Genomic DNA, 16,539 nt, shown 5'->3' on the forward strand with positions numbered 1-16,539 from the left:
CAAAACCCACAAGGCCGTACGGCGCTGGCGCCTCCGAGGACCCATAGCAATTCCGCGCACAGCCTGCTGGGAAGCGCGGCTCCGCTCTTCGGCGAAACCAACAGTGGGAGCTGAAGTCAGCCTTGGTGGGAGGTCCACCGCATCCGCCGCGTGCGGGCCTGAGCTCCCCTCTCACCTGGACCCTCCCCGGCGTTGGCCCGGTGACCACACGATCCAGCCCACCGCCCCTCTTTTCATGAGCTCAGTTACCGCCCTCCTCCCCCTCATTTATGGGGCAGCCCAATGGGGCTTGCCCTGCCCTCTCCCGTCCCCCATCAACCCAGGCTGGGCCTGGGAGCCAGTAAGCACAGGACCACTGTCACACAGGGCCTTCAGGGCCAGCAGCATCTGCACATTTATGGGCACGGGGCAGCTGGGCCCAAGACACTATAAAACCCAGAGGAAACAAGAGCAAGTGCAAGTCCGGGGAGCGGGGCCAAGGTCACGCGGAGAGGTCACTGTTATCAAAACGCTCCTGGTCATACACTTCAGCCACAACCTTGCGGCCAGCGAACCAGCGCCCATTGAGGGCCTGGATGGCCTTGTGAGTCTCGGAGGCCATGGAAAACTCCACAAAGATCTTGACGATAATCTCTGCATCCTCCTCCTCGCCCTGCTTCTCCTGGTAGATGATGACACGGTTGACAGCACCAAACTTGCCACACTCCTCGGTCACCTCCCCCTCCAAATCGTCGTCGATGTCCTTGGGGTCCACCATGTTGCGCAGAACCATCACTGTGGACTGTGTGTGTTGGGGGGATGACAGCTGAGTGCTGTGGCTGCTGAACCGCCCCACCCCCATCCACCCCACCCACCTGGCCACCCACCTCCTGCTTGCGGAGCAGCTTCTGCATGACCATGTGGCGGGCGCTGCTGCCTGAGATGCTCATGTGCTCCTGCTCACTCAGCATCTCTGGCCGCTCGGACTCGGGAAACAGTTCCTCCTCCTCCTTCTCCTTCTTGGGCTCCAGGAGACCCAGCGTCGGAGGGCTGGCGAGGATGGGGTTCACCACTCCCACAGAGGGGATGGTGACTGGAATGGGAGGCCGGGCTGGGGTCACACCTGCAGCAAACACACCAGGTCCAGTAGTCACTCCCCCTACCTCTGTCCTTCTCAGAAAGGAGCACGGCACCACTCAACCATGGCTTGCCGGCCCTGGGTGCAGAGGGTTATGCCTGGAAGCAGTGAGCACAGAGGGGCAAGGGAAGGAGGGAAGCCTTGACCCACCCAGGCTCACCTGTGATGACTCCAGGGGCCTGAGCAGCCATGACAGCCTGGGGCAAAGCCCCCAGGGGCTGGGCCAGAGTCAGTGCAGGGGACACCAGTCCAGGCGTGGCAAGGGTACCCAGCACCGCTGCTCCGGCCACTGCTTCCTGCAACCCAAAAGGCAACCATACTTAGTCCCCAGTCTGGCTGCCTCCACTCAATACCACCCAGCCAGCCAGTCAGTCCGCAAAGCACTGGGGGCCTATTGCCCAGGACTGAACCCATACAACTGCACTAACCCTCACCTGAGCCGTAATCTTGGCTGTGGCTGCAGCTGCGGCTACAGCAGCAGCTGGCGGGAGGCCTCCAGGTGTGGCAGGTGTAAGCAGGGGCATGGGGGGTGTGACAGCCTTGCCCACCCGTAAATACTGGCCACCCAGGTCAAAGAGGTTCATGGAAGACACGGCATCTTGAGACGACTGGGCCTTCTCATACTCTGCAGGGTAGGAGCAGCAATGAGGGCCAGCCACAGTGTGGGGTGGGCCCCAGCCCAGGCCCTGCCTCAGCCTCCCCAAGCTCACCAATGAAACCATAGCCCTTGTGCTTGCCAGTCGTAGGGTCCCGGGCCAGTGTGCAAGATTTGATCTTGCCAAAGGCCTCAAACACGCTCTTGATGTCATCATCTGAGAGGTCCTGGTGCACAGAAGCCACATAGATTCGGTTGAAAGCACGTGCCTCTTCTGCCAGCTGGTCTATGATGGGCTGGGCCTGCCCTATGTTGCTGGGCCTGCCCACCTAGGGGAAAGGCAGGGGACGAAGAACCCCCCGTCAGCCCAGGCTTGGCCACTTCAGGCTTCTGGAGGGTAATTGCATCTCCTGGGTGACTGGACAGAGCACTTCATGCACCAGCCCCAGGGCCCACCTCCCTGGCCCTCACCTTGATGTTCCTGCCACCCAACATCACGGAGTTCATCTGCTCCAAGGCCAGCTGCGCAGCTTCTGGGACCTCGTACTCCACAAAGGCAAAGCCCTGGACACAGGATGTGCCATTAGGCCCAGAGAGCCCAGGGTGGGGCGTGGGGAGGAACAGAACAAATCTCACCTTGTGCTTCATAGTGACAGAGTCCCAGGACATGTCAATGCTCTTTATGGGCCCAAAGGGGGCAAAGGCCTGGCGAATGGTGTCCTCACCCAGCTCATAGTAGATAGAACCCACGTAGACCCGGCACATGATGGCCAGTGCCCGCTGCCGCTGAGCTGCCATCTGGAGCAGGACACAAGGGGAGAGAGTGCCACTGGCTTGTGACGGGGTGGCAAGAGGCTAGGCAGCCCACACCCCTCCTTGCCCACCCACTCAGCAGCACGGTGCAGGCTCAGCCCCTGCAGACAGGGTGGTGAGGGTCAGCAGGACCCTACCCCCAGGAAGGAAGACCAGGCCCAAAGGCAGGACACAGACGCACCCTGGCCCACCCAGGTCCTGGGCAGACCAGCAGCAAAGCTGACAGGTGGTCAGGAGGCAGGGCTGTGTGCCCTCCCACCAAGCCCACCCCTCCAATCTGGAGGCCAGGAATCCTGGGCTGGGCTATCCTCCAAGGGTCCTGACCAAGTGTTCTGACAGAAGAGGGAAGGGGGTGCCATCCAAGCTGGAGGGACCCACTGGTGTGGAGGCAAGAGGAGGAGAGAAGACAGGGCGCCCAGAAGAGACCCCCAGGGAGGTCAGGAGCCCAGATGGGGAGAAAATGAAGAATAGCTACTTGTGAGGGCCAGCTCAAGTGGGGGCTCAGTGATCTACAAGATCCCCATGCCTTGAACCCCTCACAAAAAAAGAGCTGCCTGGAACCCACACCCGCAACCCAGAAGGCCTGGCCCCAGGAGCATCAGGAGGTGACAGGCCCGACAGGCCCAGGGCAGACACTACCTCTGCATTGGGGCAAGTTTGGCCATTTTGCTTAGCGACCACCCCATGCCCTCAGGGAAGGGGTTCCCATCCCTGCCACCTCACACGCAATGTGCCAGGTAGGGGGGGATGCCCAGAGCCACACAGGGTGGGCCACCGGGAGGAGCTGGGCCCTGAGTAAGAGACCACGGCCAAGGGCAGGCAAAGATGATGGGGTTCTGGTTCTACCTTCTCCACCAACAGGGGCTCCCCTCACCCTCACAAAAGTCCCCATAACCAGAGGACCATTTCCTTTAGAGACCAGGTAGCTTGGTATAGGCCGAGCCTCCCCTCCCTAAAAGAGGGACCTAAATAAAGGTCGGCAGTTCCCCCAAAGTAGGAATTCCCCCAAAATGGGACACCCTCCTCAAACTAGGCTCCCAACAAATAAGCCTCAGGTTCCCTGTTGAGACCAAGGACCCCAAAGGTGGAACCATGTCCCCTCTCACACTAGGCACCTGAGACATGAAACCAACTGTCACTCAGGTCAAAGTTTCCCAAGATACAAGCACGTCTCCTCTTCAGTGGGAGCTCCCCAACAGCAGGTGGGCTGAAAGAGCTCTCTCCCTGACGTTTCCCCACAGAGATGCTTCCCAGAGAGGATACTCGGTCTGTCTGGCCCCTGAGGACAGGACCTTGTCTACTCTGTGAGAGCAGTATGCCCAGGGATGGCCCCCAGAGAAAGGGCCATGTTCCCAGAGGGGTCCCTGGCCTCTTCAGCCTGTCTCTGGGGAATGAAGGGGTATCCCCTTCCCAGACTCCTCTGCCCATGGCAGCCAAGGCCATGGCTACCACCTCCTCCCTGTCTGCATGGCCTCTACCCCTTGCTCACAGCTAGGCCCAAGGCCCAAGTTCTTGCCCTTCCCTCTCTCGCTTGCTCGGGTCCCCCCAGCCCCCACCCTGTCCATCCATCCTCCCTCCAGGGTCTGATGGGGCCATGAGTTAGGACCCTTCTCTCCTCAGGGCCTGACCCCAATCCAGGAGCCCAGGCAGCCTGGAGACTGGCGGAACTGGAGGCCTGGGTGGTGAGCCCCGTGTGTGCAGGTGACACGGGTACAGGTGGGCCAGGCAAGGGCAGCTACCCTCCTGGCCGGCTGCCCTCCGCAGTTACCTGACCCTCAGAGCAGATGGAGGCCTCCCCGGGGCGGTCCCGGGTGGGTGCCCGCCCACACCACTGGCCCCGCCACGCCTGGCGCTCTGCTGCGCTCCTCCGAGCTGGCGGGCAGGGCCGGCTCGGGGAGCAAGGTCCCCAGCACGCGGCTGCACTGCCCCCCTCTAGCCCTGACTAAGGACATGAGCCCCGGAAGAAGTGAGCATTTCTATTGACCGATTGCAAAGGTGAGAGAGGATCTCCAAAGCCCATTGTCACTGCTGCCATCTGAAAGACAGTAAAGACAGAGTTCAGTCTGTTGGAGCCGAGCAGTCTCCCGCTCTTGTCACACCTCACGCAGACAGCAGCAAGGCCCGGAGTCCCCGCCCTGCCAAGAGGCCCGCCTGCCTTCCCACATGGCTGGCCAGTGGCGGCACCTGCCCAGAGGGGGGCTCAGAGCCCCAGGTGCCCCGCCCCTCAGCCTGGCTGGCAGGGGCAGAAGGGAGAGGGGAGCGAGAGGAGGGGCACACATGAGCACAGGGAACAGCCGGGGCATCACTTGGCAGTGTGAATGTCTGGGGCTGGGCAGGGGCTCAAGGCCCAGGCACCTGTCGGCCTTGCCTGGCCTCACTGAAACTTCTGGCCACAGGTCTAAAACAGGGCCCTATGGAGGCGCCCCCCGCCGGTCCTCTTAGTCCTGGGCCCCAGCCCAGGTGGTCTGGACTCACTGCAGGGGTGGGAACCTGACCGCTCTTATCCGAGGCCACGGGGGCTGGGAGGAACGCCCCTGCATGCTGCACCATCAGCTGTGCAGCCAGGGACACAGGCGCAGGGGCCACCTGAGGCAACAGTCTGAAGTCCAAGAAGAGGAGCTGGCTTGGGAGCGGGCAGAGCTACAGAGAAGGGGTGGGGAGGGGCCGTGGGTGCTCAACAGGCAGATAAGGCTGGGTTACTCGTGCCTCAGGGAGGAACCCAGGCGTCCCAAGAAGGAGTCCTTGAGAAACCGAGAACCACAACACCTGGTGGGGATGGCCGCAGGCGCAGGAGGAGGAAAAGAAGGAAGAGGTGGTGGGGAGAGGTGTCGAGGGCAGGCCGGCGGCTCACCTGCAGGTTGGTAAGCTGCTGCTGCTGGTGTGCGATGGTCTGCTTCACTAGCACACTCTTGATGCTCTGTTCCATGGCGTACTTCTTGGCCTGCGAGAGAAGGAGCACTGGGGGGACTGGCCTGTGGGGAAATGGGCCTTCTTCCACACCAACTGGCTCCCCATGCCCACAGTGCCCTGGGAGGTACACTCTCACCTTCTGGAGGGCCTCCTGCTGCTCAGGCGTCAGGGGAGGCAGTCCCAGCTTTGTGGCTGTGCTCTGCCCATTCTCCATCTTGATGGAGTCTGTCCCCTAGTGGCGGGGAGCAGGAAATCATTAAGAACAAGCTCAAGACCTCCTTCCTTCAAGTGGAGCCAGGAAGCCCACCCACCTGTCTCCCCCAACAACTACATATGGCCTCTAGCCCATTCCCAGGGTAGACAGGTCACAGCACAGATTTGCCTGTATGGCCTAGACGCAGGTCTCTCCCAGGACCCACCGTCAGGACATACACTGAGGCAGGCTGGTCCCTTGGGGGCCCTGGACCAACCTGGAGCAGCTGCCAAACCCAGGTCACAATGGCCTTCTTAGGAGCCATCAAGACAGGTGGCAAATAGTGGGAGGAGCCCAGCCCTTGTGGCCAGCCTGACTCCAGAACTTCCATCCCATGCCATGCAAGAGCGTGGCCCTGGCTGTACTCCAAGGCAAGGGGAGGGGTCAGGGCTCTGGATGGTCCATGGCTCCTCACAACAACTGCCACCTGGTCAGACTCAGCTCCCCTGCTGGGTAGGAGTTCTAGGGACCACTGAAGGAGCATGTATGGGAAGGGCCACCACCCTTGTGCAGTGCTCCACCCCCCACTCCTGCATGCTATGCACACTGCCCAGAGGGCCAGATGTTCTCCCAGGCCACACAGCCCCGAGCAGGGCTCTAGCCCCTCTGCCAAACTCCTCCCTGTGTTTAGACCGCTGTGAGAAGCCAGGAGCAGACCAGCCATGGAGGGACAGAAGGATGAGATACCCAATAGCACCCTTGCCAGGTGAACACAGGACCCAGGAGATGCTTCGGAAGAAGGCAGGCATAGCCCACTGCAGACCAGAGCAAATGATACTAGGATTATTTTTATATTCCTCTATCAAAATTAATTTCTAAGCTGTTTGCAAAGAGAACACAGCCATGTAAGCAGAAGTACAGCCACCAGATCAAGGAGAGTGTGGGTGTCTTAGAGCACGCCTGCCTGCCCACCAACTCGGGGGCCTGGGGCTACCCAGCAACTGCAAGGAGAGACCACTGCTGGCTCCTCCAGAGGGGCACGTTCTGTAACCCCCAGCATGCAGCCTTGGGAGAGACGGCAGAGAAGAGAGGCAGGTCCCCAGCACAGGAGTGACGATCAAGGACAGAGGTATAAAGGAGTCAGGAAGGGGCCAACTGAGCCAAACCCCAGAACTACCATCCTGACCAGCACAGGGTGAAAGGGCAGGAGGTTCCTCCCCTGGCAACTCAGTCTGGCCCCTGGGAGGCTTGTCCTCCCCAGTGGGAGAGAAGCCCCAAAAGCCAGGGGCTGCATGCTAGAGCAGGCTGTCACCATGGTCATCAATGCCAACCCCCTTTCAGCCCCTTAGAAACCTTTCAATCTCCTCTTTGTCTTGGTAAACAAAAGGCCCTTCTCCCACGACCAATGGCTGGCTCTACAGCCAGCCAGGGCTGGGGAGGGCTGGTTAGAGGGACTCCTGACCCCCTTGCCCATCAGTTGCAGCCCCCACAACTTCCCAGGATCCAGGCTGTATACCTCAGCCCTTCTCCGAGTGTGGGGGCGGGGAGGGGCAGAGGAGGGCCTAGCCCCACGAGTTACCCAAGGCTTCCTAGTTGAGGCCCCACTGAAACCCCCTGGAGGCAGGCACTACCATGGCGAAGCACAAAGAACCCTATTACCCAGCGACAACAGGCCCACTCCACCTCCCACAGGACACTGCCAAGGGCCAGGCGCCGGAGCAGGAAAAGATCTGCCCACACCCACCCTGAAGCCCAGAGTCCGCCTAGACCTGTGCTTTGACTTGCATGTTATTCTGCTTTGTTGTTTATTTAGAGATCCGAAATGGAAATATGTACTTCTGGCTCTTAACAATACCCTGCAAGCTCTGGAACAGCACACCAGCTCTTCTGCACAACACCAATGGCTCAGAGCTTGCCCGGCTAAGGTTCAGCTCCCACCTGACTGCTGTCACTACGAGCCTGGTGTCTGGAGACACGCAAAGCTGCAACCCACCACAGGAGCAGGGTGGACGCTAAGGGGAGAGACAGGGACAAGGAAGGTGTAGTCTGGCCTGAGGCTAGGTGGCCAGGGAGCAAGACAGGCGCCTCTGCTCAGAAGGCAGAGAAGAGTGCCTGGGGCTTCTCCTGCCTGGCCCTTGGCCAGTTCTTTCTGGGCCCAGGGACGGGCAGGCAGGCAGGCAGGTGGACAGGCGGGCCTGAGGACGAGGATGCTTAAGGTCAGTACCTGTGGCGGTTTCCATTTGTCTCCCGCTGCCACCACTGCCGCCGCTGCCGGCTCGGACCCCCCTCCTTGCTGGCCATTGACCTGCTGCAGGCAGGAAGGAGATGTTGTAACGAACAGTCACAAGACCCACCCACCCAGGCCCTCTTGTCTTCCTTAGCTAAGTAAGGGCTGAGCTCCCTACAACTAGCAAGGGAGGCTGGGCAGGGACACAGAAAGGGACTGGCTCTGGCCTGGCCCCTGAATATTTCTGACACTACTCCATTCCACCCTGTCCATTCCTCCAGCACACGTACAGCTGCCCAGGGCCCTGGCACAAGGGGCTGGCCTGATAGAAACCACAGCCGAATCTGGGGCAGTCCCCAGTTGGCAGCAAGTCCCCAGGAGGGGACAGACAGGGTAGAGAGCCAAGGAAATGCAACCTCTCTAGACCTGAGGGTCTAGAGTGGCCCTCTGGCCACGAAGCTTGGGTTCTAAAGATCAGTTCTTTTCTTCCCAGCAGAACAAGGATATACCTCTCTAGCACCCTGCACTCATGCCTGGGCTGGCCCATAGTTCAGCATCAGTCCCAATGCCTTCCACAGGCTCTGGCTAAGCCTAGGGCACAGGCCCCTCTTGAAGACATCTCCAAGGAAGGCTGCCCTCTGAATGGCAGAGCCAAACAGGTGGTCTGCACATGCAAGAGTTCCCCCAGCAGTCAAACTATCCAGGGCTGTCTAACTCCAAAGAGGGCAGCTGAGAGCTTGGTCATATCCCTAACCTACACCCAGAGGGGTCATGCAGCAGCACTGCCATGCAGAGTGATGGACGGAGCAGCTCCCCACATGGCTTAGCAGATGGTGGGACAAAGGCCAAAGTCAGAACACAGGCAACGTCATAGGGGTGGGGGCCTTGGTGGGAGGGCCCTGAGACCTACACCCCCTTCTCTGAAGCCACACAGCGAGAACCAGCTGGGTGAGAATGCACCCAGCTCCCAGCTCAAGGACAAGACCCACAGGGATAGCCCCGCTCACCCTTTCGAGCCCTATGCACAGACAACACCAGAGGCTGGAATGACTCAGCCAGAGCACGTCTCAGGCACTCTAGCCTCAAAGGAGGGACAGCAACACAAGCCTGGCTGCACTGAAGACATGGCCAGCAGGCACTGAACCTGTGGCTAACCCAGCCTTGCACCTTGCCTGAAGCCAATCTGAACTTGGCACCACTGCTACTGCAAAATGGTGCCCTAAAGAGTCTCAAAGGAGAGGGAAGTCCCTCTGACATAAGCCCACCCAGTGGGTGCACAGGAGCTGGACATAAGGTCAGAGTTGGACCTTGGCCCAAGTCCCTTGACAGCTCCCAGAGCAGAGGCTACCTCTAAAGGCCCATAGCAAGAGCTCACTTCAGCTCTGTGGAAGCAATCCAGCCCCTAGACCCTTGTCAACAGGGCCAACTGGAGGGCACATTTATAAATAACTTCCTGCTTTCCCAAATTACTGTAACAACTGACACAGGAACCAGGACAGGGCTAAGAGCAGAAGAGTCTCAGAAGAGCCTTTCCCAGGGCCACTATGCTGTACATCTGAAACTAATACAAAGTAAGTGTTGAATGTACACTGATTGAAACATGAAATTTAAAATAAAAAAATAGAACAAAAACAAAGCATCTCTGTACCAGTATAAATATATTTTTAGTAATCACAAATTAATGAATGTGGTCCTTGTGATTATAGTTTAACAAATAATATATGAATTATTTCATCATTGTATAGGTTTGTTAAAACTATGTATCTTAGGCCTGGCTGGGCAGCTCAGTTGGTTAGAGCGTTGTCCCAATGCACCAAGGTTGTAGGTTTCATCTCCGGTCAGGGCACATACAAGAAGCAACCAATGATGCATAAATAAGTGGAACAAGTTGATGGTTCTCTCTTTCTCTCTCCCTCCTTCCCTCTCTCTCTTCCCCCTACCCCCCCCCCCAAAATCAATTTAAAAAACACACACAACTATGTATCTTACAAATAAACTTGAGTGTCAATGAGGCGGGGGTGGGGGGGGTGGGGGGGGGCGGGGGCGGGGAGAGATGAAAGAAAAGATTTCCCAGAAGTAGTCAGACCACCAGGGACTCTACTAGGATATCTTACCCTATCTAGCGCAGAAACTGAGCCTAGGGTTCTGGTATAAGCAGACACTGAGAGCCTGGAGGAAACCCCTGTATTGTCACAGCTAGTCACATACTGTTCTCCTCTGGCAATAAAATGGAGGGCTATGAAGTCATAGCCCCCCATTACCAGACAGTAGTGCTGCGAGGAGTGAGAAGGCCCCTCGGGAAGGCAGTGCAGTGCAGCGCCAGGATTATGGAACCCAAACTCCAGCCCTGCCATTGGTCAACAGCCCAGGTTAAAGAGGAATATTTCCACTGGAAAACCAGGAAAGTGAAGTAATTACTTAACGTTTCCAGGCCTCAGGCTCTGAATTCAGGCCTGTCTCTACATGTGAAGTACTTAAGGGAGTCCCTGTCCAGTGTCAAAGCTCAGACAGCACCGCTGACTTCCCCTGTTCAGTCCCTCACCAGTGCCAAGCTGGGCACTGCAGATGCAGCAAAAACAGACAGGAGGCATGCCAACCAGTGCCACGGAGCATAACTGCAGCAGTTAAGGAGCACTGAGAAGAAAACCAAGGGCAGGGTGGAGAGGGATGGTAAGGCACTCTGTGTGGTGATATGCAGGCCAGGACCTATGGGAGAAAGCAACTGCCAGACAGAACCCAAGGATAATGGCTCCAAGTGGAGTGCCCTTGGCTGTTGCTGTTGGAGGAAGGGAAGAGGGAGCACTGAGTCAAAGGGGCACAATGCATCTGGAAGACCCAGTCCCCAGCTGGAAAGGGGCTGTGGCCTGCTTCTGCAGCCACCAGGGAGAAGGCACACCCGTGTAAGAAGAGGCACTTCTACATCTTCCTGTACTCTTCCCTCACCAGATCGCTGTTTGGCAAGTTCAGTGCCACTCTCCAATGCCTCACACGAGGGCCAAAGCCACAGCTTAGGACAGCAACCACAGTGGCTCAGCCTGCACAAACCACAAGACAAAGAACAGGACAGCAGGGAAACAGGCAACCTTTCTAGAAACCTGTCCATTCAAAAGACTAGAAGAGGAACATGTTAGACCACAGGCTGGACCTCACTCCCAGAGTCTGAGGCAGTAAGCCTGGACCTTTACAGTTTATGTACACCTATTAACATATGCTAACCTCTTGAGAGGATTTGGATGGGCAATGAACACTCCTGTGGAAAAACCCAGTGTACAGGGTTCACTTATTGCTCATGTCCACCTCTACAATGATACCAACTGTCTGGCACTGTGCCATGCCACAGCTGAGCTAAGGCCCAATTCACACTTCAGTCCCCATGAGCACAGGGTGCTGCTGACTCCAGCTTATAGGGCCCAAAATGGCTGGGGCTTAGTGGTTACACTGCTCTGTGGATGGTCAGGGAAACAGGCACCCACTCTCACTGGTCTTCTCCTACACCTTCCCAAGAGTCTCCGGCCTTGCCTCAGCCTCCCTCTCCTTCACCATCCAACTCTGACTGCTGTCTAGTATAGTCATCAAGTCCTTAACCCTCACTGCTTTTCTAACTTTCCTTTCACGAATGTCATTTATTCCTGTGGCTTCAACATGAAGCAGGACAGGTTAAAGGGAGGACTACAGTTAGCTGCCCCGCCCCCCCTCCGGGAGTCAGTCTCTGCGCCAGTGAGAGACAGGTCCAGCTCCCTCACTGGCAGCCTAAGTACACTTCCTGACCCTCAAATGTCTCCCCTGTCAGCTCAGCCTCTAGCCACCTGCAAAAGATGCCTTCTCAAACAGACCTCACCGCATCATCCTGGGTGTGGAGTGGGGGAAGGGTGGCAGGTAAATAAAGAAACGAAGTGCCACTTCGAAGGGTGGAAGAGGGGAGTCAGATACATAAGCCAAGTGGGGAAGAGAAAGGGTCAAAGGGGACCTCATCACAGGTGTTGTGTGCATAGAATTCCTGTCTACGCTAATCGTTCCATGAGGTTGAAAGGGAGATGAGCACTGAGCAGGGCAGGGAAGGGTTCCTTCCACCAGGCACTCACACCACCTCGAGCATGGCTCCCTTGGGCACCCAGTATAAGGCATGCTGGGTGGGAACTGGTCTCTGGTGCCCATCAGACCCCCAACACTGCCCCACTGTGCCCCCAAGTCCTCGCACAACGTTTGGGACAAAGTGATTACGAAAGAACACGTCCTTCCCTTCCTGAGTGGGAATGACAGGACAAAATGTCTGTTAGCATGTGCCCAGTTCCCCGCAGAGCATCAGCGGAGAGCAGGTTCACAGCTCTGGATGCAAGGAGTCAAGGCCACCCTTCCCACGGGGCCTGATCCCGCCCGGCAGTCCCCTTCACGGAGGCGGGAGGAGAAACGCCACCAATTCCAGGTACCCCGCCTTCCAGTCGGGGCCACAGGCGCACGCCATCGGCAGAGGGAAACACCGGCGGCCTAGCTCTGCCCCGCGGCTGCAGCTCGCCAAGGCCTGGAGGGCGCCTGGCGAAGGGGCCGGGCTCGGTGCGGCTCCCACTACGCGCTCCGGACCTTCGCCCGGTGGGCCCTTACGCGCCCGCCGCCGGAAGCAACAGTCCGCGGGCAGGAAGCTGCGGCCTCGGCCCGGCCCCCGCCTCGCGCCCGCTCCGCCCCCGCCTCAGGCGACCTAGGGCCGCGCGGGCCCGCGAGCAACCGCCGCGTCCCCGGGGGGGCCCTCGGCGCCTCGGCCAGACGGACGAGCCGCTCCCGTCACATGAGCTGAGTCCTGCGGTCAACCAGGAGCTAACTTACGAGAGCTATAGTCGCCGTCGCCATCTTGCGTCCGTCGCGGCCGCCGCGCGCGCCACACGCTCCGGCTCCCTGCGCGGTCTCGCGCGATATAGGTGCTGGCGGAGGCCTCCGAGGGAAGACGGAACTATCGCGATAAAAGGCCCTTTCAACAGAGAAGTGGAAGGAGAAAGGAACGCGCTTCCGGAGCAGGACAGGCCGGGCGGAAGGGGCGGGCCCGATAGACGGGGCGGGGCCAGGGCCGGAGGGGCGGGCGCGCGCCGCGGGCCGAGGCCTCTCCGTCTGTCCAATCAGAGCCCGCTGCTGCGTTTCTCTGCCTCCTTCGCAGCACTTAGGTGCTGTCTCCCGGTCGCACCCGAGAGCGGGACGGAGGTCGGCCGGGCTCCCTCCAGGTCTGAAGGAGTCGCATCCGCCCAGACGGTCGAGAGAGGTGACAAAGTCGCCGTATTTCGTCCTAATGCATCCTAACATTTCTGAAGTCAGGGTGCGCCTACCAGTGGGTGGTATGTCCTCATTTAATGGAAAAGGTTTTCTCTTCCCTAGTGACTCATAAACGGTGGCGTTGTAAGCCCAGTGACGCACAGGCGGGAGAAGTGCAACCCACCGGAAGGGTATGTCCCCAGACTCCCTTAGTCCCTCAACGAATTCTTAAAGGCTCAAGGTGCCTTTCCCTGGCTTGGAGCTGTCCTGGACTTTTGCCACTTGGGGCACCCAGTAAGCTCGGGCCCCGAGGTTGTCAGCCCCGCAGCTTCAGCCTTCCTGAAGCAACCAAGTGTCTTCCCCAACTAGGCAGGTCTCTTCTCAACCCTGGGAGAGCTTAAAATGAAATATACGCATGGCTAGTTAAACATGGCAGAATATTTTCCTCATTTTCCTCCCCTCTAAAATGATGGGGAAAGGATTCTATAAACGCAAAAACCCATGATGACAGGGAGGTGGAATATTGCAGGGCTGGAGGAAGGTGGACAGTGAAAGTGGTTTTAGCAGACTACAGCTGTGTCATGCATGAAAGTGCAGTTGGTAAAGGAGGAGACCCCAGACCCCAGACCTCTCTCCCTCTGGACAGTGGCAGGGAGGTGAGCTCTGGCAGAGCTCTGAGGACTGGCCACTGGGGCAGGTCCTGCTGTGAAAGTTGGGGAGTGAGACTCCTGCCCTTTCCACCATGTGCCACTAGGATCCTCAGAGAGGAGAGTTCCTCTGCATCAGCTCCTAGCTCGGAAGAAGACAGACAACTGTGTGTGGGGGGGTGCTCAAGAGATTGGCCTAGATTGGCTAGATCCGTGGTCTCGGGCAACAAGCCCCACTGCTAAGAACGTCTCACTCTTAAATGGAAAGAGGAAAAAGACAAAGGAAAAGTGTCTCCGAAGGAACAGAGACAGTAAGGCAAGAAGGAAAACTACAATTAGAGCCTCAGAGACACTGAAGAGGGTGTTGCATTAAAAAACAAGAGGCTCTAAAGAAAGAACATTCAGCAAACGAAAGAGCTTACAAATGAAAAATATGAGAGGAAAACAATTCAATAGAAGGGCTGAAAGATAAAGCTGAAACCTTCCAGAATGTATAACAACAAAACTAGATAGCTAGAAAACAGAAATTGTAATCATCATGCTAGTCAGTACTGTCCAGAGCTTAGACTAAGCCAGACATCTCAGGCCTCCGTAATGGGGGGGATGGCTGAAGGGGTGGGTGGCTGAGGTTCGTTTGCCTCCACCATGGGGGGGCGGGGGACATAAGCAGCCACACCCATGCTCTAGTGGCAGCTTCCCCTGTGAAACTGGTATGTAATATGGCACTCAGTGTGGTCATGGCTGAACACTGTTCTCATGACACACCTCACCTCGTGTGATCCTCACAACACACCATGGAGTGGGTGCTATTATCCCCATTTTCACAGATGACAAAATGGAGGCACAGACCAGTATCACATAGCAGGAAGCAGCAGAATGGCTCCAGAGCCTGGGCCCTTGACCATCACATATTGTGCCTCTCAAAAGACAAGTCCAACATCTAAATGACAAGTTACAGAAACTAAGGAGAGGGGTAAATCCACAAATAAACAAGTAAAAAAAAAAATTTAGAACCAAAGGGTTGGGATCTCTGGACAACAGATGGAAGAGGTATACATCAAGACATGTTGCTGAGAATTTTCAAAGCACTGGGGCAAAGAGAAAATCCAGAGAGTGAGAGCTGGGGGCGGGGGAGAATGAGTAGACCATTTCTTGGGAAGTACTGGCTCTCAACTTAGCTAAACTATTGTATCTGGGCACACTGACGAGCAGATGTGAGTTCAATAAGAACAAACATGCAAAGTTCCCACGACTTTCCATGCATCCTCTCCCAAGAAACTTGGAGTATGTTCTTCCTCTAACAGGGCCAACAAGAGAAGGGGAAAGCATGAGATCCAGAGACCAGCAGAAGATGAAACTGAGCAGTCATTTATGCAATGAATCCCCCAAATTGAGAGAAGTTTCTCCCTTCTGCAAAAGAATGTAAGGATGAATTGAGACATGTATAGAAAACTAAGTAAACAAACAAAAAGGACAATTATTAACTCCAGGGAAAATAGAAAGTTGTGCAAGAAAGCAAATATAATCCTTGGACACTTTGTTCTTTGCTAAGACCTGTGGTAACGAAGCTGTAATAATACTCATCACTCTGAGATGATACTGGGTCAGAGGATTGAGGCCAGTGACCCACCTCCCTTCCCGAGAGGATACCAGCAGGGGACACCTAATGTAAAACACATACAATAAAAAGCAATGAAAGCATGTGTGGCCTTGTGAAACATGGGTTTTAAATGACTGAAGAAACAGCTAAGAGTGAATTTGGAAAGGATCAGGGTTAGAGACTACATTTGTTGTTTATTTATTATTTGCCTAAAAAAAATTCTACTTTTTAAAATAATATGCATTTGATAAAATTTAAAATGAAAACCTCAACATAAATGAAGCAATGGTAGTATGGAGAGTTCTGAGTCCAATTTAATCGCTGGTACAAACTGTTACTCATTTGACATCAAACTGTGTAAGACAATGTGAATCAGACAGCTTAGCATCAGGATTTCCAACTAGGCATGTAAATTATTTTAAATTTGTAATTTTAGGCTGAAAGGTATGAGAATTTGAATAATATTGTAGAGTGTTGAAATGTTTAAGATAACTTAAGATTCACTATTTGCATTTAATTTATTTCCTAAGCCTTGGTAAATTTTTGTCTTGGGATTTGGTTAGGGTCATGCGGTAGGTGAAATACTGACACCCCACCCCCCAAAGATGTCCATGCCCTAATCCCCAGAACCTGTGAAGGTTACTGTCCATGGCAAAAGGACCCTGAGATGGGGAGACTATCATGGATTGCCCAGGTGGACTCAACCTAATTATCTGAAGCTCTTCTGGCTGCAGAAAACCAGACAGGTGGTTCATGAGAAAGACTTAACCTGATGTTACTGGCTTTCAAGATGGAGGATGGGGCCATGAGCCAAGGAATGTGGCAGCCTCTAGAAGCTGAGAATGGCTTTCAGTTTACAGCAGGCCAAAAATGGGGACCTCGGCCCTACCACTGCAAGTAAATGAATTCCTGCCCAGCGCCCAGGGCCATGCCATGCCTGACACCACAAGCCAAACACCAACCTAAAGGAGCAGGAACTGGATCCTCCCCTAGAACCTCCAGAAAGAAATGCGGCTGGCTAACACCTTGATTTTAGTCTGGCGAGACCTGGGCCAGACTTCTCACCTATAGAACCATAATAAATTGGGTGGTTTTGAAAGACTAAGTTTGTGGTAAATTCTTGTAGCAGCAATAAGCAACTGATACAGTGGTGAGCTTCCGTGGTTTGGCATTTGAAATGCTTTAAAGAATACCAAATACAC

General features: G+C 55.9%; 1 protein-coding gene across 8 annotated transcripts; it reads right to left on the bottom strand.

The window, feature by feature from the left end:
* Positions 1-361: 361 nt before the first annotated feature.
* On the bottom strand, positions 362-13,140 carry PUF60 (poly(U) binding splicing factor 60). Of its 8 annotated transcripts, none has more exons than XM_081117433.1 (12): positions 12,674-13,140; positions 7,853-7,936; positions 5,572-5,667; positions 5,377-5,466; positions 4,510-4,560; positions 2,349-2,510; positions 2,184-2,276; positions 1,828-2,041; positions 1,552-1,742; positions 1,278-1,413; positions 867-1,102; positions 362-781 (listed from the first exon to the last, which is right to left on the bottom strand). In XM_081117433.1, exons 1-12 carry the CDS (start codon positions 12,695-12,697, stop codon positions 482-484), a joined length of 1,677 nt encoding a protein of 558 aa, XP_080973559.1. In that variant the 5' UTR covers positions 12,698-13,140; the 3' UTR covers positions 362-481. The 8 variants fall into 8 exon arrangements, with proteins under 8 accessions (XP_080973559.1, XP_080973560.1, XP_080973565.1 ...); XM_081117434.1 differs by having other exon boundaries at positions 7,853-7,933; positions 12,674-12,793; XM_081117439.1 differs by lacking the exon at positions 12,674-13,140 and adding an exon at positions 12,283-12,467.
* Positions 13,141-16,539: the final 3,399 nt, after the last annotated feature.

This window comes from Miniopterus schreibersii, assembly GCF_964146895.1.
Source record: "Miniopterus schreibersii genome assembly, chromosome: 17".
NCBI lineage: Eukaryota > Metazoa > Chordata > Mammalia > Chiroptera > Miniopteridae > Miniopterus > Miniopterus schreibersii.